At 38.7% G+C, this 23,386-nt stretch overlaps 1 protein-coding gene across 12 annotated transcripts in view; it reads right to left on the reverse strand.

Moving 5' to 3' along the window:
* Positions 1 to 23,386, reverse strand: part of dlg1b (discs large MAGUK scaffold protein 1b) — a 156,884-nt gene that overhangs the window by 34,864 nt on the left and 98,634 nt on the right. For 4 of the 12 annotated variants that reach the window (XM_059344337.1, XM_059344348.1, XM_059344338.1 and 1 more), the window contains 5 exons: positions 6,357 to 6,449; positions 5,671 to 5,724; positions 3,127 to 3,177; positions 2,094 to 2,218; positions 234 to 403 (listed from right to left, as the gene is read on the reverse strand). In XM_059344337.1, coding sequence (XP_059200320.1) covers positions 234 to 403; positions 2,094 to 2,218; positions 3,127 to 3,177; positions 5,671 to 5,724; positions 6,357 to 6,449 — 493 coding nt within the window. Of the gene's footprint in view, positions 1 to 233; positions 404 to 2,093; positions 2,219 to 3,126; positions 3,178 to 5,670; positions 5,725 to 6,356; positions 6,453 to 23,386 lie in introns of all 12 variants that reach the window. The other 8 variants (XM_059344344.1, XM_059344343.1, XM_059344339.1 and 5 more) reach the window with 2 other exon arrangements.

A 23,386-nucleotide genomic window follows, 5' to 3' on the forward strand; every position in this document is an offset into this window, starting at 1 on the left:
TCGAGGTCTTAATTCTAGTTTTATCTTAGGTTATTTTTTTCTTTTAATAATAATAAAATATGTATTCGTGTAACCTAATTTCACGCAGATATGAAGCTCAAAGTGCTTAAAAAAACCACAATCAGTCAAAGTAAACAACAACAAAAGATACAAGTACGAGGGGCTCAAATTTGTACTTGAGTAAATGTTCTTAGAGTTTATAATGTTTCAGAATAAAGCTGAAGCTGCGTCACCTTTGGGTCCCTTCACCAGTTTGATCTCCATGACTTTCTCGGAGACGGGTTTTCTGCGGCGCACGTAGAGGCGGACCAGCGATCCGGCCTCCTTCAGGGCCTCCACCGCCCGGCTGTGGGTTACGTCTCGCACATCCGCCTCGTTCACTCTCAGGATGACGTCGTTCACTCTGAAACACACCAGATCACCACCGTCAGTCAGCTCCCCGCCAAAATAAAAATACATCAGAAGCTCTACAGAGAAGATACAAAATGATATAAAAACAAAAAATAATAATCAACTTCTGAACCGAACCGAATCAGTTTGTTTTCTTTTAAAGATTGCTATAAATCCTCCATTTATCGTAGAAAGAAACAGGCTGTAAAAACAGGCTTTATCGTCAGAGTGTAAACTTTCCGACGGTCCTTGAACGCATCATGTGTGCATTAATGTTCAAACTAATAGACTTTATTATTATTATTATTATTTCCGTAAAAATATTAATAGATTGATTAGAATCTAGTCTGGTGAATCGGCAGATTTTCCCCACTAATCTGATAAATAACTATTTTAAATGTACATATGCCAAAGTTATGTTCACCAATTATGAAATACATTTTTTTGTTTAATTGTTTGCAATTCTTTTATTTATATTTTCATCAGAATCAAATCATCTAGTATTGGTCGGGTATAATTGAGATGTACTGAACTTTCCGACGGTCCTTGAAGTGATCATCAGTTATGAAAGTTTCTCTGAAAAAAAGTGACCAAAACTTGTGTTAAATGTTGATATTTGTCTTAGAATCTCTTTATTCTACATGTATCATTTAAAATAAAGTGTTTGCACTAACCAGATCCCGTTAAAAACATTAAATTCTCCTCAGAGACACTGAAGACATGATTGATTCTGCTGAGACCAACGGTCACGTGACAAATATTCACTGAAAATCTGTTTACACAGAGCAGAGAGGAGAGGACAGGAGAGGCTGGAAACATGACAACACTTCATAGATTTATAGATGTATATATTGCAGTGAAATAGTTAAGAGTTAATCTCTCTTCTTTCTAAGCATTTGAGGTTTTTTAAATCATAATTTTCAGCGACCGGAGCATTCAGTCAGAAACTTGAGCTTCACTGACGACTGACAGAGTTGATGTGTTGGAGGGAACGTGAGCCGAGTCGTCTGGTTCAGACGGACTGACTGTCTGCTGCATTATGGATGGAGGAGAGAAAGGAGAGGACGCTGCAGGGGATTCTGGGTAAAAGACTCTCTGACTCTTTCTCACAGTGTATGTGTGTTTGTGTCTGTGTGCATCTCTCTCTCTCTGTACAATGTGTGTGGGTGTCTATGTGTGTGTGTCTCTCTCTGTATCTCTGTGTGTGTGTGTATAATGTGTGTGTGTGTGTGTGTGTGTGTCTCTCTCTCTCTGTATCTGTGTGTGTGTGTGTGTGTATGTATGTTTGTGTCTGGGTGTGTGTGTGTGTGTGTGTCTCTCTCTCTCTCTCTCTGTATCTCTGTGTGTGTTTGTGTGTGTGTGTGTATAATGTGTGTGTGTGTGTCTCTCTCTCTGTATCTCTGTGTGTGTGTGTGTGTGTGTGTGTCTCTCTCTCTCTCTGTGTCTGTGTGTGTGTGTGTGTATAATGTGTGTGTGTGTGTGTGTGTGTGTGTGTGTGTGTGTGTGTGCGTGCGTGTCTCTCTCTCTCTCTCTCTCTGTATCTGTGTGTGTGTGTATGTATGTTTGTGTCTGGGTGTGTGTGTCTCTCTCTCTCTGTATCTATGTGTGTGTCTGTGTGTATAATGTGTGTGTGTGTGTACGTGTGTGTGTGTGCATGTGTGTGTGTATAATGTGTGTGTGTGTGTGTGTGTGTGTGTGTGTACCTGAGCCGTCCGTCCTGGGCTGCTGCTCCTCCTGGGATAACTTTGGTGATGAAGATACTCGGGTCTTCTCCGATGTGAGGGTTGTCTGTTCCACCCGCGATGCTGAAGCCCAGCCCCGAGTTCCCCTGGACCACAACAACAACAACATGTTTACACAAATATAAAATAAGAGTGACAACAAGTGTCAACATATGCAGCACAATCAGCAAAAACAACCAGATCTCAGAATTACCCATATTATGTTTTTTGTTTTTGACGCTAAGAAAAAAAAAAATTTTCTGAGCATTTTAAAACTACTGTTGTGAATTTTATGAAATTTCATGGACATTGTCATACTATTTTGAATGTATATTGTTCATATTATGGGAATTTTTTTATTCAAAATTGTCATCAAAAACTTGTGAATGTATGAGAATTAATAAAATATATATATTTTTAATTATTTTAAACGCAAGTGAAATACACCCCGAAAAATATATAAAACAAATATGTAAAAGATACATTCTTTAATAAAATAATTAATTACTCATTGACTTTATTTATCTTGGTTTTAGACAGTTTTATTCTATTTATTTTATCTGTGATTTTATTATTGAAAATAAGAATAATTCATTAAAAATTATTTCTAATTGTTATTTATCAAACTGATTTTTCATGTTGTTTGTCGGGATTTGTTCATTTATTTGCATTCTTGTTTTGTTGTTTATTTTATTTGTTACATATTTAAAGATATATATATGTATTTTTACAAAACAATATCTATTAAAAAGCTAGATCTTTATTCAAGATGTATTTTATTTTTTAAATTGTGTTAAAAAAACTCACAATCAGACAAAGCAAACAACAACAAAAGATACAAGAAAAAAGCAATAAAAGTTTGATCACCTACAACAAAATATTTAAACAGCCAAATAAAAACAAAATTTTAATTTATTTTTAAAAATTCAAGACAGTTTGCATTTGTCTCAGACTTTTAATTTATTACATATTTTTAGTTTTTTCTGTGGTTTTAAAAGCAGCGATAGCGACTCACCCTCTCCAGCGTGATCTCCTCATACTCATAGTCCGCCTCCGTCCCGTTCACCTGCACACAGGAAGAAAATATTATATATAATATATTATATATTTTTATATATTATATAAAAAAATATTATCTTTACACTAAGTGTTAAACAGTCAAAAAGTTATTTAGTTACAGAATATTTCAAATTAAAGCCTGTAGAGCTCTGAGAGACAGCCGGACTGGAGGAGCAGGAGAAGGAGAGGAATAGGAGGTGGAGGTGAGGAAGAGGAGGAGAACGACAAGGAGAGGAAGAAGAGGAGGAGAGAGAAGGAGGAGCAGAGGAGGAGGATGAAAAAGAAGAGGAGGAGCAGGATGATGATGAGGATGTGGAGGAGCAGGAGGAGGAGCAGAGGAGGAGGAGCAGAGGAGAGGAGGAGGAAGGAGCAGAGGAGGAGGAGAAGGACGGGAGAGAGGAGGAGCAGGAGGAGGAGGAAGAGGAGGAGAATGAAGAGGAAGGGAAAGAGGAGGAGGAGAAGCAGGAGGAAGTGGCGAGGAGGAGGAGAATGAAGAAGAAGAGGAGGAGGAGCAGGGGGAGGACGAGGAGGAGGAGGAGCAGGAAGAGGATGATGAAGAGGTGGAGGAGTAAGAGGAGAGAGAGCAGGACAAGGAGGAGGAGGACGAGGAAGAGGAGAGGAAGAGGAGGAGCAGAGGAAGATGAAAAGGAAGAGGAAAAAGAAGAAGATGAGCAGAGGAGGAGAAAGACAAGGAGGAGGAGGAGGAGGAAGAGGAGGAGCAGAGGAAGATGAAAAGGAAGAGGAAAAAGAAGAAGATGAGCAGAGGAGGAGAAAGACAAGGAGGAGGAGGAGGGAGAGGAGGGGCAGGAGAAGGATGAAGAGGAGGAGGAGCTGGAGAAGTAGGAGCAGAAGGAGGACGAAGAGGAGGAGTAGCAGGAAGAGGAGGATGATGATGAAGAGGACAAGGATGAAGAAGAGGAAAGGAGGAGCATGAAGAGGAGGAGGACAAAGGAGGAGGAAGACGAGTGAGAGGAGGAGCAGGAGGAGGAGAAGCAGGAGGAGGAGAATGAAAAGGAAGAGGAGGAAGAGCAGGAGCAGAATGAGCAGGAGGAGTAGAGGAGGAGGAGGAGGAAGAGGAGCAGGAGGAGTAGAGGAGGAGGAATAGGAGGCTGAAGAGGATGAAGAGAGGAGGAGAAGGGTGATGAAGAGTAGGAGGTTGAAAAGGAAGAGGAGGAGGATGATGAAGAGGATGTAGAGGAGCAGGAGGAGGAGGAAGAGGAGCAGGAGGGTGAAGATTAAGAGGAGGAGGAGGAGGGTCTTAAGGAGGAGAATGAAGAGGAGGATGATGAAGAGGAGGAGGAGGAGGAGGAGAGAGAGCAGGAGGACAAGGAGGAGGAGGAGGGGAAGAGGAGGATGAAAAGGAAGAGGAGGAAGAGGTGGAGGAGCAGATGAGAGGAAGAGGAGAAAGAGGAGGAGAACGAAGAAGGATGAGGACGAGGGAGAGGAGGAGCAGGGGGAGGATGAATAGGAAGAGGAGGAGCAGGGGGAGGATGAATAGGAAGAGGAGCAGGAGGAGAAGCAGGAGGAGGCGGCGAGGAGGAGAATGAAAAGGAAGAGGAGGAGGAGCAGTAGAAGGATAAAGAGGAGGAGGAGCAGGAAGAGGAGGATGATGAAGAGGAGGAGGAGGATGAAGAGGAGGAGAGAGGAGAGGAGGAGGATGAAGAGGAGGAGTAGAGGAGGAGGAAGAGGAGCAGGAGGAGGAGGAAGAGGATGAAGAGGAAGAGGAGGAGGAGAGGAGGAGGAGGATAAAGAGGAGCAGGAGAAGGAGGAAGAGGAGGAGGAGGAGGAGTACGAGGGAGAGGAGGAGCTGAAGGAGGATGAAGAGGAAGAGAAAGAGGAGGAGCAGAGGAGGAGTGGAGGAGGAGTGGTAGCAGGAGGAAGTGGCGAGGAGGAGGAGGATGAAGAGGAGGAGAAGGATGAAGAGAAGAGAAGGAGGAGGAGCAGGAGGATGAAGAGGATGAAGAGAGGAGGAGAAGAAGGAGAATGATGAGGAGGAGGAGGAGGAGGATGAAGAGGAGGAAGAGGGCGAGGAGGAGGAAGAGCAGGGGAGGAGGAGGAAGAGCATAGGAAGAGGAGGAGGAGGAGGAGGATGAAGAGGAGGAAGAGGGCGAGGAGTAGGAAGAGCAGGGGAGGAGGAGGAGGAGGAAGAGCATAGGAAGAGGAGGAGGAGCAGAGGAGGAGGAGCAGGAAGAGGAAGAGGAGAAGCAGAAGGAGCAGGATGAGGATGAAGAGGAGAACGAGGAAGAGGGAGAGGAGGAGGATAAGGAAGAGGAGGATCAGGTTGAACAGGAATAAGAGGTGGAGGAGGATGAAGAGGAGGAGGAGGATTAAGAGGAGGAGCAGGAGCAGGAGGAGGATAAGCAGGAGCAGGAAGAGGAAGAAGAGGATAATGAAGAGAATGTAGAGGAGCAGGAGGAGGAGGAGGATGATTTCTGGGACTTTAATCGTCCTGGAAGGTGAGTTGTGGTGTGAATATTTAGATAAAATGAGGAGAACTCACGTATGGAGGCGTGTCCAGGCTGTCTGTGTTCACCACCACAGGAGGAGGGTTGGCCTGACGACAGGAGGAGGAGAACCAGTCAGAAACATCTCAACATCAACCACCACACAGGAAGGAGCAGCTAGGGCTGGGCGATATGGACCAAAAGTAATATCCTGATGTATTTAGGCTGAATATCGATATACAATATATATCCCGATACATTTATCTATATAGTGAGTCAAATGTTCAGTCCAAGTCAATATGACATGTCACAAGTAGGTTTATTGAAACCGTTTATTTAAGTGAAGATAAATACTGTATAACAGGAGTAAAAAATATATTGGAAATAAAAATATCCTATGAAATAAAATAGGCCAAACTTTTACTGAAATAAATATATTTATATGAGAAAAGAATGATGAACATTAGAAAAGAACTAAAACATGACAAACCCTAGTAAGGGCAGCATTTATATATAAAGAAAGAATTTAATCTACTTCATCTAGTTGTAATTCTGGCTGTTATTTAACCGTTTTATTACTTTTAAACAGCTCGCCCTTTCGCTCTGAAAGCTCAGCTGGAGGGAGAGACGGAGCGAGGAGGAAAAGCGTCAGATGGATGGAGCTGAGAGACGAGTGGAGCAAAAATAATAATAACAGACAACAAACAACAAACAACAAAATAAACAAAACAAAAAAATGAACCTGTGGCGTCGGAGGGATGGCGGTGGAGTCGGCTGAGATTGGAGAGACTGGGATCACAGGGATTAGAGGAGAGGAGGGCGGGGAGGAGTCAACCTGCTGGACATGGGAGGGAGGGGTCAGAGGTCAGACACACACAGAGCAGAGGAAAAGGGGGGTGGGGGGTGGAAGAGAATGTGGAGGAGGATGAGGAAGGAAGGATGAAGAGGAGGAGATAGAGAGAAAGGAGAGAGAGAGAGAGAGAGAGAGAGAGAGGAGGGGGAGGATGAAAAGGAGCAGTGGGAGGAGGAAGAGGTGTATGTTTGTCTATGTTGACAGACAGGTGTTGTGTGTCAGTGTGTTTGTGGTGGGAGGAGTTTCTCTAGAGGTCAGGTGATTTTTGTGGCAAAAATCATAATACATATTTTTAACTCAACAAGCAGCTTCAGGATGTTTTATGCTGTTTACATCTTCCTACCTGTGTCCTCGTGTTTCACTGCAATATATAAAACCTTTATAATCTATTGGTCCTCTAGATAAATATATCACAGTATAGACACGACCTGCCACAGTAACACACTGACAGCTGTGAGAGCGTGACCTTTGACCTTCAGAGCTGATCACACACACACAAAATATTAATATTTATAAATATATATTTATAATTAATATTTATATTTTTTCAATTATTTATTTATGTATAATTATTATTAATTGTATTATTATTTTATTTATTTACAATTTAGTGTTTTTCATTTATTTTCTGACAAGTGAATTTTTTTTCATATTTTTAGAGCTTGAATGCATAAATATTTAATTAAAAGTGAATACCAATGTTTTTCATTTATTATATTTATTGTATTATTAATTTTATAATAATTGTATTTATTCACAATTTACTGTTTTTTATTTACTTTCTGATAATCTTCAGATGTTTAGAGTTTGAATGTACCAATATTTAATCTAAATTAAATACAAACTTATTTTATTACCTATATTCATTTTTTATTAAATTTAAATTAAATTTATTTCAATACAATTGTACTCATTTACAATTTCGATTGTTAACATTTTTTTAAACCTTGAATGTCACTATTTTTGAATTATATTATTTATTTTATTATAACTTATTTATTAACCTTTTACTGTATTTATTTGCTTATTTTTTTATTTTAAATATATATTTTTTTTCCACGACTGAGGATTTTAACTCAGCCTGACCTTTTAAACGTGTGGTTAAGTTAAAGCAGCGGTCGGGGCGCGTGAGGCGGTGACCTCTCTTATGCAACAGCAGCAGCTCGTGGTGCTGGCAGCAGGAAGTGGCGCTCCGTTTCCAAGAGGCTTAATTGTTGTGCTGCAGCAGCAGAAGTTGGAGCCCAACGGAAAACCAACAGTCGCTAAAATTAGCCCCCGCACATCGAGCGCATTGATCCGGCAGCCCTACTTCTGCAGCGCCGCTGACAATGGAGCTTAATTGCTCCCAAAGAATACAAACCAGAGACAGAACGCAGCAACACGCACAGCTCAGCTTCTGTGTGACGGTTTGGAGTGAGCGCTCCCATTCATGGCGGATCTTTGAGCTCAGAAATCACATTTAAAAACGGAGCGGATGATGAAGGCAACCATCATGAGTGACCCAAGACAAACCGCTCCCAGAGCAATCAGCCAGAGAGCAGATTATTCGTAATAAAGTCAGTTATTGAGGGAAAATAATAATTCTCTTTCAATCATCACTCGTGAAGATTCCTGTTTTAACCCTCTGAACCCCAACAAGCTGTTTTTTTTTTAACATTTTACTTACTGTGCCTTGTTATTTACTGCAATATAAAATCAGGAAAAAAAGTTGAATTTTTCTGATATATATTATTTTAAAAATTGTAATAAAACAGAATTTATATGTACACTTTTCCAAGTGTCCTGAATGTTGAAAAAACATTTTTCTCAAGATATTGTACATAATGAAGTATTGTCATGTTTCCAGCCTCTCCTGTCTTCTCCTCTCTGCTCTGTGTAAACAGCCTCTTCTGTCCTCTCCTCTCTGCTCTGTGTAAACAGCCTCTTCTGTCCTCTCCGCTCTGTGTAAACAGCCTCTCCTGTCCTCTCCTCTCTGCTCTGTGTAAACAGCCTCTCCTGTCCTCTCCTCTCTGCTCTGTGTAAACAGCCTCTCCTGTCCTCTCCTCTCTGCTCTGTGTAAACAGCCTCTCCTGTCCTCTCCTCTCTGCTCTGTGTAAACAGATTTTCAGTGAATATTTGTCAGGTGACCGTTGGTCTCAGCAGAATCAATCATGTCTTCTCAGTGTCTCTGAGGAGCAGAATTTAATGTTTTTAACAGGATCTGGTTAGTGCAAACGCTTTATTTTAAATGACACATGTAGAATAAAGAGATTCTGACACAAATATCAACATTTTAACACAAGTTTTGGTGACTTTTTACAACTGAAGATCCATTCAAGGACCGTTGTAAAGTATTCAATATGATTTGATTCTGATGAAAATACAAATTAAAGAATTGCAAACAAATATAAAAATAATTTCGTAGTTGGTGAACATAAATTTGGCATTTTTATATTTAAAATTGTTGTTATTTATCAGATTAGGGAAAAATCTGCTGATTCACCAGACTAGATTCTAATCAATCTATTAATATTTTTACGAAAATAATAATAATTAATTCTAAAAATTTGAACATTAATCTGATGGGTCGAGTTAGGTGCAGGAGGAGGTGCAAGAGTTCAGAATATTGATCCAAAGTTTATAACAGAAGAACTTTGAGGCTGAAACAATCTAATAACATTAAATAATAACAAATATTATAATTATATTCTTTTTGTACACTTTAAATCTGGGTTGTAGAGCATGTGGAGCTTTTATTTTGGGTATTTTTTTTTACAAGAGTGGTAACACTGGTGGGCACAAAAACGTTGTGTAAATAAATTCTATTTTATTCAATTTTTTTGCAAAATAAATGCAAAAATAATTTATTAGATAAATTCACCTTTTTTTTATGGTTTCTGTCATTCTAACTGTGTTATTCTGCACAAAGACATGCTTGAGTTGTTCTGATTGTGCTGATTCCACAGAGCTGCCGGACTTTTATATAGAGTTTATGCATATTTTAAATATCGCAGTGAGAAACGAGGCCACAGTGAGTGAAATGTGAGTGAAGCGGCTTGTTGGGTTCAGAGGTTAATGGTTTAATCTTTGCAGCTCTCAGAGGAAACGAGAAGCTGAAACAGTTCAAAGACGGAAATGTGACAAAATAAAGAGCTGCACTCCATCCGACGAAGATAAACTGAAACGATGAAGTTCTTTCTGTTTTCAGGGACACAACAGATGTCATGACAACAAGGTATTGTTCTCCATGGACTGACTCAGTGTCTGACAGTAGGACAATCACGCCGCCGTACATGTGCAGCTCGCTCCCAAAACTCCTCCTGTTGTCTCTCTGCTCTCTGACTCCCACAGCAGAACCACAACCAACACCACTGGGAGTTCAAGGGTCAAAGGTCACTGCACTGAGATGACAACAGGCACTCTCTCCGCCCAATAAAGTTTCAGAACAAAAACAACTCTTTCTGACAGCTGGGATGTGTTCATGACGCTCCTTCGACAAAGGTTCACAGACAGAAAGTGAGCAGGATCTTCACCTGACAAATAAAAGCAGGATTTTCTCCATATTCCTTTCAATAAATACAAGAACCTTAAGCTGCCGTTGTCTGAACACAAGCAGATGTAATTGTCAGAGTCTAAAACTGGCAACATCTAGATTAAAGTTTGGAACATCAAAGAAAAACCAAGACCACCAATCTGAGCAGACATTCAATGTAAACACTTTGGACCATGAAACTAAAATTTTGTGCTACAAACGAGTATTTTTTGGTACCAACTTTCATGCTACTTACTACCTGAACTCTGGTACTTTTAAGTACATTTGTACTATAAAATACTTCAGAACTTTTTGGTATCAACTCGGTGCTTTGAATACCTGAGAACTACCTCATGATAAAGTCTCAGTCCTACAAACCCCAGGACTTTTTGGTTCTGACTTGTTTCCATGAATACTTGTTGCTATTATCTTCAGTACTTTTAAGTACCAACTTTATGTTACATATATTCAGAGCTTACGAACTACCTTTTAATAACAAAATCAATCTTCTGAACCTGAGTAAGTTTTGGTTTGACTTGGTGCTATGAATACTTGTGTACTGTTGTGTACTCGCTGCTATGAAAACTTGGAGCTGAGAACCAATTTATGATAACGTCTCAGTCCAACAAACCCCAGTACTTCATTTTACTGATATGGTGCTATGAATAGCCCGTGCTATTATCTTCAGTACTTCTTTGGTACCAACTCGATAGTGACTCGATCCTAGAAACCCCAGTACTTTTAAGTACTTACTTCATGCTAGAAACTACCCTGAACCCTGGTACTTTTAAGTACTACAAAATACTTCAGTACTTTTGGGCACAAACTGGGCGCTTTGAATACCTGAGAACTACCTTATGATAATGTTTCAGTCTAACAAACCCCAGGACTTTTTGGTGCTGACTTGTTTCTAGGAATACTTTTTGCTATTATCTTCAGTACTTTTTGGTACCAACTCAGAGCTACGACTTGAGAACTTATGATATCGTCTTGATCCTACAAACCCGGTACGTTTAAGTACTTACTTCATGCTACAAACTACCTGAACCCTGATACTTTTAAGTACTTACTTGTACCACAAAATACTTCAGTACTTTTTGGTATCAACTCGCTGCTATGAAAACTTGGAGCTGAGAACCAAGTTATGATAACCTCAGTCCAACAAACCCCAGTACTTAATTGTACAGACATGGTGCTATGAATACTCTTAACTAATCTATCTTCAGTACTTTTTGCTACCAACTCAGAGCTACGACCTGAGAACTTATGATAGCAACTCGATCCTACAAACCCTGGTACTTTTAATTACTTACTTAATGCTACGAATACTCCTTGCTATTATATTTTAGTACTAACTTCATGCTACATCTCCACTGAGCTATAAACTACCTTTTGATAATGACTGAGTCCTCCGAACCCCACTACTTTTTGTTTCTGACTTGGTGCTACAAATCCTGGTTGGTTTTAACTTCAGTACTTCTTGGGTCAACCTTTCCAGGGTCAGCTGGGATCAGCTCCAGCCCCCCACAACCCGAGGTTGGATAATCGGTTAAAGAGAATGAATTAACTTCTTGGTTGAGACTTGGTGCAATAAAAACTTGGAGCTGAACATGTTTCAGTCCTCTGAACCCCAGTACTTCATGGTTCTGACTTGGTGCTATGAATAGTCAATGCTGTTAACTTCAGTACTTCTTGGTACCAACTCAGTCCTTTCAATACTCGGAGCTGAGAACTCTGAACCCCTGTACTCTTTGTTTCTGACTTGGTGCTACAAATACTTGTCGGTTTTATCTCCAGCATGTCTTGGTATCAACTCGGTGCAATGACAACTTAGAGCAGAAAACTAACTTTTGACAATGATTAAGTCCTACCGCCAGTCCTTTTTGGTACCAACTGTGTGCTCCACTACTGATAATGACTCAGTCCTCTGAACCCCAGTACATCATGGTTCTGACTTAATGCTACGAAAATGCTCATTGCTATAGACTTCAGTACTATTTAGCACTTAGTCAGAGCTACAAACAACTTTCAGATGAAGACTTGGTCCTATGAACCCAGAACTCCTTGGCATCAACTCGGTGCTACTGTACTCAGAGCTACAAACATGAGAATTTTTGTTAAAGTGGCTCGGTCCAGCCTCACCTGTGACCTCAAAAAAATAAAATAAAATAACTCAGCATGAGAAGTCTCCAAACTTCACACAGAACAGGCTGCTGGGGTTGTAGTACCTTACTGAAAGCGAAGGGTACCCAGGGGATTTCTGGCCTGCTGCTGACCACCTTGGCAGTGCTCTTGGTCGGGCTTTTCTTGACGCTGTCCCGCAGGTTGAGGAAACGACTGCGAGCTCGGCAGGACGCCGGCACGGTGCAGGCGGTGAACGTGGACAGAGAGGCTTGGACCTGCGGACGAGCCGGGTGCTGCTGCTGCTGCTGCTGCTGCTGCTGCTGCTGCCGGTGGAGCTCGATGGCGTGCTGCCTCTGGAGCGGGTGAAGGTGGCCGATGGACTCCTGCAGGTCGATGTCGACTTGCGGTGTCTTCTTGTCGGCACCATTCACGGCCTTGGAGGTGAACTCTTGGCGGGGGAAGTGCGTGGTCATCCTGACTTCAATTGGAGGAGGATGAATAATAAATTAGGGATGGTTCCTTCCTTCAGATCCGGACGGGCTCGTTTGTGCAACAGATCCAAACTCAATCCTGTTCCTCCGGTGCCACCACCTCCCTCCACCGCCACCACAGCACAATAACACTCCCTCTCTTCTTTTTCACTTCACCCCTCCCTCTCGGGTTGCTCTTTCTCTGTGACACCCTCCCTCTCTCGTCTTCTCTCATTCTCCTGCCAATTAATCGGCTTCAGTGAGTGAGGCACATGTCAGCACGCGGGGGGGCGGCTCCACACGCTGCATGAATAATCGATGTCGCCCCCGGATTCAGACACAGCAACGTGCATGTCGGCGTCAGCAGCAGCGAGGAAGAGGAGGAGGAGGGGGGATGTGACGAGGACTCCCGTTTAGCAGCGGCAGGCAGAGAGCTGCAGCAGCTTTAAGCCTCTGCTGAAGATAAAAACCTGACAGGCTGCTCAGGGCCGAACCATCAAGCTGCTGCTGATGTTTCCAGTAAAAGAAGCATTTCATCCAAAGTAGAAAAAAGTGGCATCAAAACAGCTTCATAATAAAACTACATGCTGGTAGGAGAAGGTTTTAACACATTCAGCTTTAACTTTTACTCATTTATGTGTGAAGAGACGAGAACCAGACTACAGTTCAGTACTGGAATACTGGAGCCATTGCAGAACGTGCAAAACAACACAATGTTCGATCTGTAGCTCTTCAACAAACTCTTTTTATCAACCAAAAGAAGAAAAGAAACCAACATCAAAAACAGGCTTAACACGTTTAGACTGGATGCAAAGTTTGAGTGTTTTGGATATTCTTTTGTTGTTGTTTATGGAGGTTTATGGAGGTTAATGCACTTTAGGGCAACTGCAATGATTCACAGTTAAAGCCAAGAGTTTCAACTTTCAGATGATTTTTTATTTCATGTCTCTATCTGCAACAGAGGCAGAGGAATAATGATTCAGGAAACTTTGACATTCTGTAGAGTTTTTCTGTTTTTTGTTTTGTAACAAACCCTTGAATGGATCGTCAGTTATGAAAGGTGTTTTAGTTATAAAAAGTGACCAAAACTTGTCTTAAATGTTGATATTTGTGTCAGAATCTCTTTATTCTACATGTGTCATTTAAAATAAAGTGTTTGCACTCACCAGATCCTGTTAAAAACATAAACATAAATTCCTCAGAGACACTGTGAAGACATGATTGATTCTGCTGAGACCAACGGTCACGAGACAGAGGAGAGGACAGGAGAGGCTGTAAACATGACATTACTTCAATATGTGGAGAAAACTGGATTTACAACCTTCAGGACACTTGAAAAGTTTAGTTTTAGTCACTATAAACGACACACAGCCTGGAAAACCTGGAGAACTGAAGATTACATTCAAGTATTTGTTAGATGTCCTGGAAAACTAACTTCATAGTAGTAGTTTTAATTTTCTAAAGCCTACATCATATTGACTAATTCTGTCAAAAACCCAGTGTTAATTGTAGACAGACACTGTAAAACCTGGCTTTAAAGGAAAGGAGAGGACAGGAGAGCCTGGAAACATGACAATACTTCAATATGTGGAGAAAAGGTTGTTGTTGTTTTTTGCATCAGTAACCCTATTATTACAATATTTTTAAAATTTTAAAACATTTTCTCAAACATATTTAGCTCAAAGAATTTCTTTTTTTATTGTAAATTCACCATTTTTATTTAATCTTATTTGTTGTTGTTGTTTTTTGCAAATGTATAACTTCTTAACAGAATATTTGAGTTTTTCTTGTACATTTTTTCCTTTTTCTCTCTCAAACATATTTCATAATTTATCAGAGAAACTTTTCTTCTGATTTCTGTCATTCTAACTGTGTTATTCTGCACAAAGACACGTTTGAGTTGTTCTGATTCCACAGAGCTGCAGGACTTGGAGATTTATATAGATTTTACATGTTGCAGTGAAACATGAAGACATAAAACATCCCGAATCTGCTTGTTGATAGATATCAGCCTTCTGGAGAGGCTGGCATATTACATTTGTTTATGTAGGTCATATTTTTATGTATAATGTCTATTAATAAATAATTACAGTTTTAATCAACAACCACATGTAAAATTATCATATAAGTCATGAATTAGTGTTAAAGAATCTTTCAGCTGTTTGTTATCAGCCTCAGAAATCTACTATAAACATGAAGCAGTCTGGTGCTGTGTGGACTGTGTGGAGTTTCAGTCTTTACGTTGGGTAAATTATGAATGGGACAATAATTTATACAAACACTGAACATGCCCCAGAATAACCCACACACAAGTGTTGACATGACAACGGGTGCCGTGCAGTTGGACAGATTTCCATAAGTGGATTTAAAATCCGGGAGGTGGGAGGAGCCGACAGGCACGCTGACCCGGTCAATCTGGATACAGGACAGCCGAACTGTCCCTGAACGCATCACAACACCAAAACACGTCAGACCGCTGTGATAGGGCTGGGCATTTTAATCGCATATAAATATTTGACCTGAGAACAGTGAGAAGTAATTTTTTTCACATGGATTTTTAGTATACCATTGAATAATGACTGAATACATAAGCTTAAGCAACAAAAATATTGTTTATTTTTGTTCAAGTCCATCAGACCAGTGCAATTTTTGCCATTAAGTGTAGCAATAGCATATTTATAAATATAGTACATTTCATAAATCCAGGTAGCCTATAGGTAGGTAGACCTTCTGTAAACTAGAATACTTTGTTTTTTGAAGTAAAACACAATCCACACTAGCTATCACACTAGCCGCTAGCTGCTATATGTTTAGCATTGAGGTGATACTTGAGGCTGGATGTGCTGCTATGGTGATATGTGAATTCCTTGTTGCATAGCAACACAACCATGCTCTTATCGACGCTTCCATCCGTTGGTTTTTAGTAACTAAATGTCCCATCATCCACGGGGCCAACCAAAGGTCTCATCAGCTTCTTCCTTCATGTTCACTGTGGTTTGTTGTTGTCTCAACTCATCAACGCTAGTTGGTGCTCCAGTATAATCGGTCCGCCTGAAACTCATCCAGTGAGAAACGTTCCGCGGTGCAAAAATAAGTGCGATTAAAATGCGTCAATATTTTTAACGCGTTAATTTTTGTGTAATTATTTTATCTTAATTAACGGGTTAAAGTCCTGGCCCTAAAAAAAATATATCGATATATTTTTAAATGTAATATGGAATTTGACCATATCGCACATATCGATATAGTTCAATTTTGTGATCTGATCCTTGCTCCAGGCAAGCTGCTTTATACAGAAAAAAAATTATTAGACCATTGTTTTACTTCAATTTCTTGTTCATTTTAATGCCTGGTACAACTAAAGGTAATTTGTTTGGACAAATATAATGATAACAACAAAAATAGCTGATAAGAGTCTAATTTCAGAGCTGATATCTAGACATTTTCCATGGTTTTCTTGATAATAATTTTGGTTATTATCAAGGAAACCATGGAAAATGTCTAGATATCAGCTCTGAAATTAGACTCTTATCAGCTATTTTTGTTGTTATCATTATATTTGTCCAAACAAGAAAATTGAAGAAAAACAATGGTCTAATATTTTTCCAAGGCTGTAAATAAATGCTGCCCTCACTAGGGTTTGTCATATTTAGTTCTTTTGTAATGTTTGTTATTCTTTTCTCATATAAATATATTTATTTCAGAAAAAGATTGGCCTATTTTATTTCATAGGACATTTTTATTTAAGATACTTTTTTATTTAAATGTGCACTTTATAGAGCTTTGATTTTAAAAAGAAAATACTCCTGTTATACAGTAGGAGCAAGAGGAGGAGGAGGAGAGAAGTATTTATGTTCACTTAAATAAAAGGTTTCAATAAAACTACGTGTGACATGTCATATTTGGCTTTGACTGAACATTTGCTCTCACTTTGGGATAAAAATATCAGGATATACAGTACAGGCCAAAAGTTTGGACACACCTTCTCATTCAATGCGTTTCCTTTATTTTCATGACTATTTACATTGTAGATTCATCAGAACTATTAATGAACACATGTGGAATTATGTACTTAACAAAAAAGTGTGAAATAACTGAAAACATTTCTTATATTCTAGTAAGCAAAGGGTGGTTACTTTGAGGAATCTAAAATACAAGACATGTTTTCAGTTATTTCACGCTTTTTTGTTAAGTACATAATTCCATATGTGTTCATTCATAGTTTTGATGCCTTCAGTGAGAATCTACAATGTAAATAGTCATGAAAATAAAGAAAAACGCATTGAATGAGAAGGTGTGTCCAAACTTTTGGCCTGTACTGTATATCGTATTTCAACATTCAGCCTAAATATATCGGGATATGACTTTTGGTCCATTTCGTCCAGCCCTACTCTGTGATAATCTGCGGCGTTTCTCATGTATTTATTCCTCATCTGAACACTAAAGTAGGTTACTGTGTTACAGGGTTCAGCCCTCAGGCTCAATCTGAATCGACCCGCAGCCATAAATGTGCAGGAGAACTGACACACATGATCCATGACAGACAACAGGAGCACAAACACATCACGGTGTAAAGACACAGCAGACAGTCAGAGAGCTGCAGAGCTCCACCTACAGGCCACACGGGGCAGCACAGCTTCTAACTGATGGGGAAGGAACTCAAAACATCCTTTGAAATGTCACTATGCACCAGAGGTTCACAGAAGGAACTCAGCATCTAAAAACATAACAGAAGTACGTTTCCTTTTTCCTCATTAACCCTCAACTACAAGTCCCATGATGCATTTCACTGACAGACACCCAATCACAGAGCCTCACACTAATGCTAAGCTGCAGCTGAAGATGCTGTTTGAATCAGTTGGAAGGATTTAAGCTTTTATTGCTTTATTGATAAAAATGAAGCGTTTTTTTCTTGAGTTAACGCTCCAAAAATATTTTCCTTTTTCCTCATTAACCCTCTGAACACAAACGAGCGGGGTTTTTTTTGCTCTTTTTACATTCTCCTCTCTGTGTCCTCGTGTTTCAGTGAAATATATAAATAAAAGTCCTGCAGCTCTGTGGAATCAGCACAATCAGAACAACTCAAACATGTCTGTGCAGAACCACACAGTTAGAATGACAGAAACAAGGCAGAATTTCTCTGATAAATATTTTTTTAAATGTGAATAAAACAGAATTTTGAATAAACTCTTTTCCAAGTGCCCACACATGTCCTGAATGCAGTACAAAACAGTTTTCCCCACATATTGAATTATTGTCATGTTTCCAGCCTCTCCTGTCCTCTCCTCTCTGCTCTGTGTAAACAGCCTCTCCTGTCCTCTCCTCTCTGCTCTGTGTAAACAGCCTCTCCTGTCCTCTCCTCTCTGCTCTGTGTAAACAGATTTTCAGTGAATATTTGTCACGTGACCGTTGGTCTCAGCATGTCTTCACAGTGTCTCTGAGGAGTAGTATTTAATGTTTTTAACAGGATCTGGTGAGTGCAAACACTTTATTTTAAATGACACATGTAGAATAAAGAGATTCTGACACAAATATCAACATTTAACACAAGTTTGGTCACTTTTTTAAACTAAAATACCTTTCATAACTGACGATCCATTCAAGGGTTTGTTACAAAACAAAAAACAGAAAAACTCTACAGAATGTCAAAGTTTCCTGAATCATTATTCCTCTGCCTCTGTTGCAGATAGAGACATGAAATAAAAAATCATCTGAAAGTTGAAACTCTTGGCTTTAACTGTGAATCATTGCATTTGCCCTAAAGTGCATTAACATTTTTTAAAAACCTCAATAAACAACAACAAAAGAACATCCAAAACACTCAAACTTTGCATCCAGTCTAAACGTGTTAAGCCTGTTTTTGATGTTGGTTTCTTTTCTTCTTTTGGTTGATAAAAAGAGTTTGTTGAAGAGCTACAGATCGAACATTGTGTTGTTTTGCACGTTCTGCAATGGCTCCAGTATTCCAGTACTGAACTGTAGTCTGGTTCTCGTCTCTTCACACATAAATGAGTAAAAGTCAAAGCTGAATGTGTTAAAACCTTCTCCTACCAGCATGTAGTTTTATTATGAAGCTGTTTTGATGCCACTTTTTTCTACTTTGGATGAAATGCTTCTTTTACTGGAAACATCAGCAGCAGCTTGATGGTTCGGCCCTGAGCAGTTTGGGTCACTTTTTACAACTGATGATCTGTTCAAGGACCATCGGAAAGTTCAAACTCTGACGATAATGCCTGTTTTTCAAATTTCTTTTTACGAACAATCTGGATCTGGTAAGTGCAAACATTTTCATTATTTTTTAAAAATCTGAATAAAATTGAATTTATTTGTCCACTAGTGTCACGAATGTTGCAAAAAAGAAAACGTTTGCTCGAGTGTGAGCGAGGCAGCAGACTGCATCAGTCCTGCCGTCTGTAACGTTAATACACAGTGTTCATTTAACAGGATAAAATAATTATTTGTGTCTGTAAAGTTTCTCTTAAATTCCCAGACAGAAGCTGAGAAAAGTCGAACAGGGGAAAGAGTTTTCTGAACTTCAGGTTAGGCCTGTCACGATAATTACTATATCGACTTGTTGTTCAATATATAAAAATGGTGACGATAGTTTTTTCTGGACTCAATATATTGTCGTTTACATGCGTGACTTTTTGTGCCTTTTTGTGTTTAAAGTAAAGCTGTATAAATTGTAAGAAAAAAAACTATATTTCCCAAGCAGCCATTTAATCTGTTTGTATGTTATTTTAATAATAAAATAATATAATACATAATGATTATCTCAGTGCAATGTTTTGTTAACAGAGCCTGAAAGTCTATTATATTTCTTTTGGTTGTAGTTTATTTATATTTTACTTATCCAGGATATTTTAATATTTCTTTTCCACATTTCAATTCCAATGTTTAATATTCTCAATAATTAAAAAATAATTGCTGTGGAAAAGGATGTACTTATTACTACGATACTATCATTTATCGTGATAGTTTCTGGGAAAATACACTACCGGTCAAAAGTTTTAGAACACCCCAATTTTTCCAGTTTTTTATTGAAATTCAAGCAGTTCAAGTCAAATGAACAGCTTGAAAAGGTAAGTGGTGAACTGCCAGAGGTAAATAAAAAAAGGTAAGCTTAACCAAAACTGAAAAATAATGTACATTTCAGAATTATACAAGTAGGCCTTTTTCAGGGAACAAGAAATGGGTTAACAACTTAACTCTGTGGAGTCTTGGGCTATTTTGTCCATTTTTAATTCTTTTCATGTCTTTGTAAGTCATTTTGTGTCTTTTTTTGGTCATTTTGTGTCTTTTTTTAGTCATTTTGTGTCTTTTGGTGTCTTTTTTTGTCATTTTGTGTCTTTTTTTAGTCCTTTAGTCCAACATAAAATGTGATTTTGAATCTTTTTTTACTTTCAAAACACTATAATGCTCAATAAAGAATTTTAAATGTTGCAAATGTGCATTCATTTCAGAGTACACTGAGACATTAAACTGCATCATTTTTAATTAAATTCTGGAAAAGTTGGTGTGTTCTAAAACTTTTGACCAGTAGTGTATATCGTCTACTTAAGGGTTGGTTTTATCGTCACCTGCTGGTTTGGCGTGCTCTCAGATTTGTTTTTGATACTTCAGGTCTTGCAGTGTAAGAAGGTGCAGACCAGAGCAGACTCCAGAAATCCAATGATATAAAGGATAGTGTGAGCGGCCCGGGTCACGGCAAGCTGTTTCAGGGGTCATTAAGCCCTGATCGGGCTGCAGGAGGACAAGACCAGCAACGGCTGACAGGACACCAACAGATTAGAGCCATGAATCTACCGGCTCAAAGTCACGTCAGCAGAGCGACCTCTCTGCCAACACACACAGAACCAACAACCTGCTGTTAGAACCAAACCGGAGGATCCTGATCTCAGTCACAACAAACTCCTGACGGTCCAGTTCCCAAAGTAACACTAAATATTTGAGGTGTTGATCAGTGTATGTATGTATAGATAGATAGATAGATAGATAGATAGATAGATAGATAGATAGATAGATAGATAGATAGATAGATAGATAGATAGATAGATAGATAGATAGATAGATAGATAGATAGATAGATAGATAGATAGATAGATAGATACAGGGTTCGTACACTTTTTTAGCAATGGTTTTCCATAACTTTTCAATGACTTCTCCATAACCTTTCAATTAATTTTCAAGACCAAAAAATTAACGCATTTCAGTCGGACCACTGTGGTCGGTGCCTCTAAATCAAACCACAGACACATTTGATACACCTTGCTATGTTTTAATTGCAACTTGAATTCTTATTCACACACATTTATATGGATTAAAGAAAAAAAATAAAAATCTTCTGACTGAAATTTTATTTGCGCTACAGCCAAGTCACCTGCAGTGTTTGAAACACACTTTATGTTAGGTAACTTGACACCTGCTTAAGAAATACTAATGCATAAGAATTCAGAACCAAATGCACCCATCACATTTAAATGCTCAAAAAATACTGTTTTACAGGAGGAGGATTTTAAACAGCTGTTCTATTGTATCTATTGCATTTTTTTTTTTTTGTCTTTTCGATTTTTTTTTTGCAAAGCTTGTCTTTACTCTGTAAAATAATCAAGCATCTACACAACTTTTCATTAGATGTTTTTATTTTCCTTATTATTTAAAATAAACCTTTTATATATTCTGACTGCTGAGAGGACCTTCACAGCTTCTCAGTTTCCATTTGTTCGTTAACGAGCCACGGGCCGTTAATAGCTAACAGGCTAACAGTTAGCTCTGTATCAGTTGTTTACAACAAGCACCGGGCAATCTGTGCACAGTTAGTGATGACGGTTAATTCACGATCACTATGTTTATTATTATAATTAGCCATGCTGCTTTGTTTATGATCAGCTGCTGACGTTATGCAGTTAGTGACGGTGGCCACAGTTGCGTCTCCCGTGTTGAATCCGTCGCGTATGTGATCAAGGATCACGGTCGAATCTGTTGCTAGGCGATTAAGCTACGATCGAAAGTGCTCTCTTTTCTTTGGCAGTGCGATCTACCTTACAAATAAAAATAACATTCAAATGCAGAGACCGCTTGCTGAAATACCAAACTGTCCCTGAAAGCAACACGCAACACGCACTCTAAAACAACTCCGTCTGGTAACGTTCTGTTATTATCTCATAGCGTGATGAATGTGCAGGTCACAACTTGTCCACCAGAGCGTTTTGGCGTTATGGGATTGTGTATTTGATGAGTTTAATGAGGGAAACCAAGAAATCCAATTAGCCTCCGTAGCATAGCTCTGAGCAGCTCACGGCTCTGCTCCGCCGTTCTAAAAATAGCTGGCACCGACAATTAAAGGTACCAAAAGTACTAAAATGTACAAATGTACTAAAACTACAGTATAAGGATTACTATATTATTTTTAATAGGCCTATTTTACAAATTGTAAATATAATCCAGCAATATTTCAATGACTTTTCCAAAACCTTACAGATGATTTTATTTTTCAATAACTTTTCAAGGACCTAGAAATTGCACTTTCAATTTCCATAACTTTTCAAGGTTTTTCATGACCGTACGAACCCGATAGATAGATAGATAGATAGATAGACAGATAGATAGATAGATAGATAGATAGATAGATAGATAGATAGATAGATAGATAGATAGATAGATAGATAGATAGATAGATAGACAGATAGATAGATAGATAGATAGATAGATAGATAGATGGATAGATGGATAGAGAGATAGATTACTTTATTCATCCCCTAAGGGAAATTCGGTTGTCACAGCAGTCCGGTATTCAAGTACAATAAAATACAATAGAATAAAATACTGAGGTAGCATAAATAAAAACAACAATAGAAAAAAACACAGAATAGAACAAGAACACTGAAGAAGATCAGTTGGTTGGATGTTTGACAAGATGAAGGTAATTAAACTGGTGACATGATAATCACAATACGATTTTATCCCGATACTTGAGTCACGATACGATATTATTGCCATTTTAATCATTTTGCGATATGGTGAGTATTGATACAATATATTGAGATTTAACTGTTTGACTGCATTTTGTGTCCACAAAATTAAATTCAATCAAGAACTGTTTCGTCAAAAAATAAGAGAAAATTCTCTTGTGTTCATCTCACTTCAGTCTTTTTATTTCTCCACATTGTGAGTCAAACCCACAGACTGACCAACAAAGTATTCAGTCAAACTGAACTCAACTGATATCAAACATGTATGGATGACAACAACTGCAGAATTTTATCAAACTTTCACAAACAAGCTTCACTGCTAAAAATGTTTCTGATTAAAACAGAAAAAAGACAAACTCTGCAGCATTATTTCAACAACTTCCAAAGCGATATTCTGACGCACAATTTCTACATTTTTCCTTTTGGTTTTTCCTTTTTTTCTTGTAATTTTGACTGTTTTCTGGTAATTTCTACTTTTTCTGTTAATTTCAACTTTTTTCTAGTAATTGTGATTTATTTTCTGGTAATTTTAACTTTTTTCCAGGTAATTATACTCTTAGAAGGCAGATTAACTGTTCTTACAATAAAATTAAAGATTTAATGTAAAATTATAAAAATAAAAAAAAATCATTAAAAAAAGGGGGGAAAAAACCCTGCAGCGTTATTCCACAACTTCCCAACATGATATCCTGACACACACATGGTGCCTATAGATTCCTTACACCTTCTAGTTTCATATGATACCAGGAACTCAATATTGTCCTAAAAGCCCACTACGGCCCACTGAAAAGAAAAAAAAACAAAATACGGCCAAAATTCTTCTGGCCCGCCGGCCGTCAGAAC

This window comes from Centropristis striata, chromosome 11 (assembly GCF_030273125.1).
Source record: "Centropristis striata isolate RG_2023a ecotype Rhode Island chromosome 11, C.striata_1.0, whole genome shotgun sequence".
In the NCBI taxonomy this organism is placed as follows: domain Eukaryota; kingdom Metazoa; phylum Chordata; class Actinopteri; order Perciformes; family Serranidae; genus Centropristis; species Centropristis striata.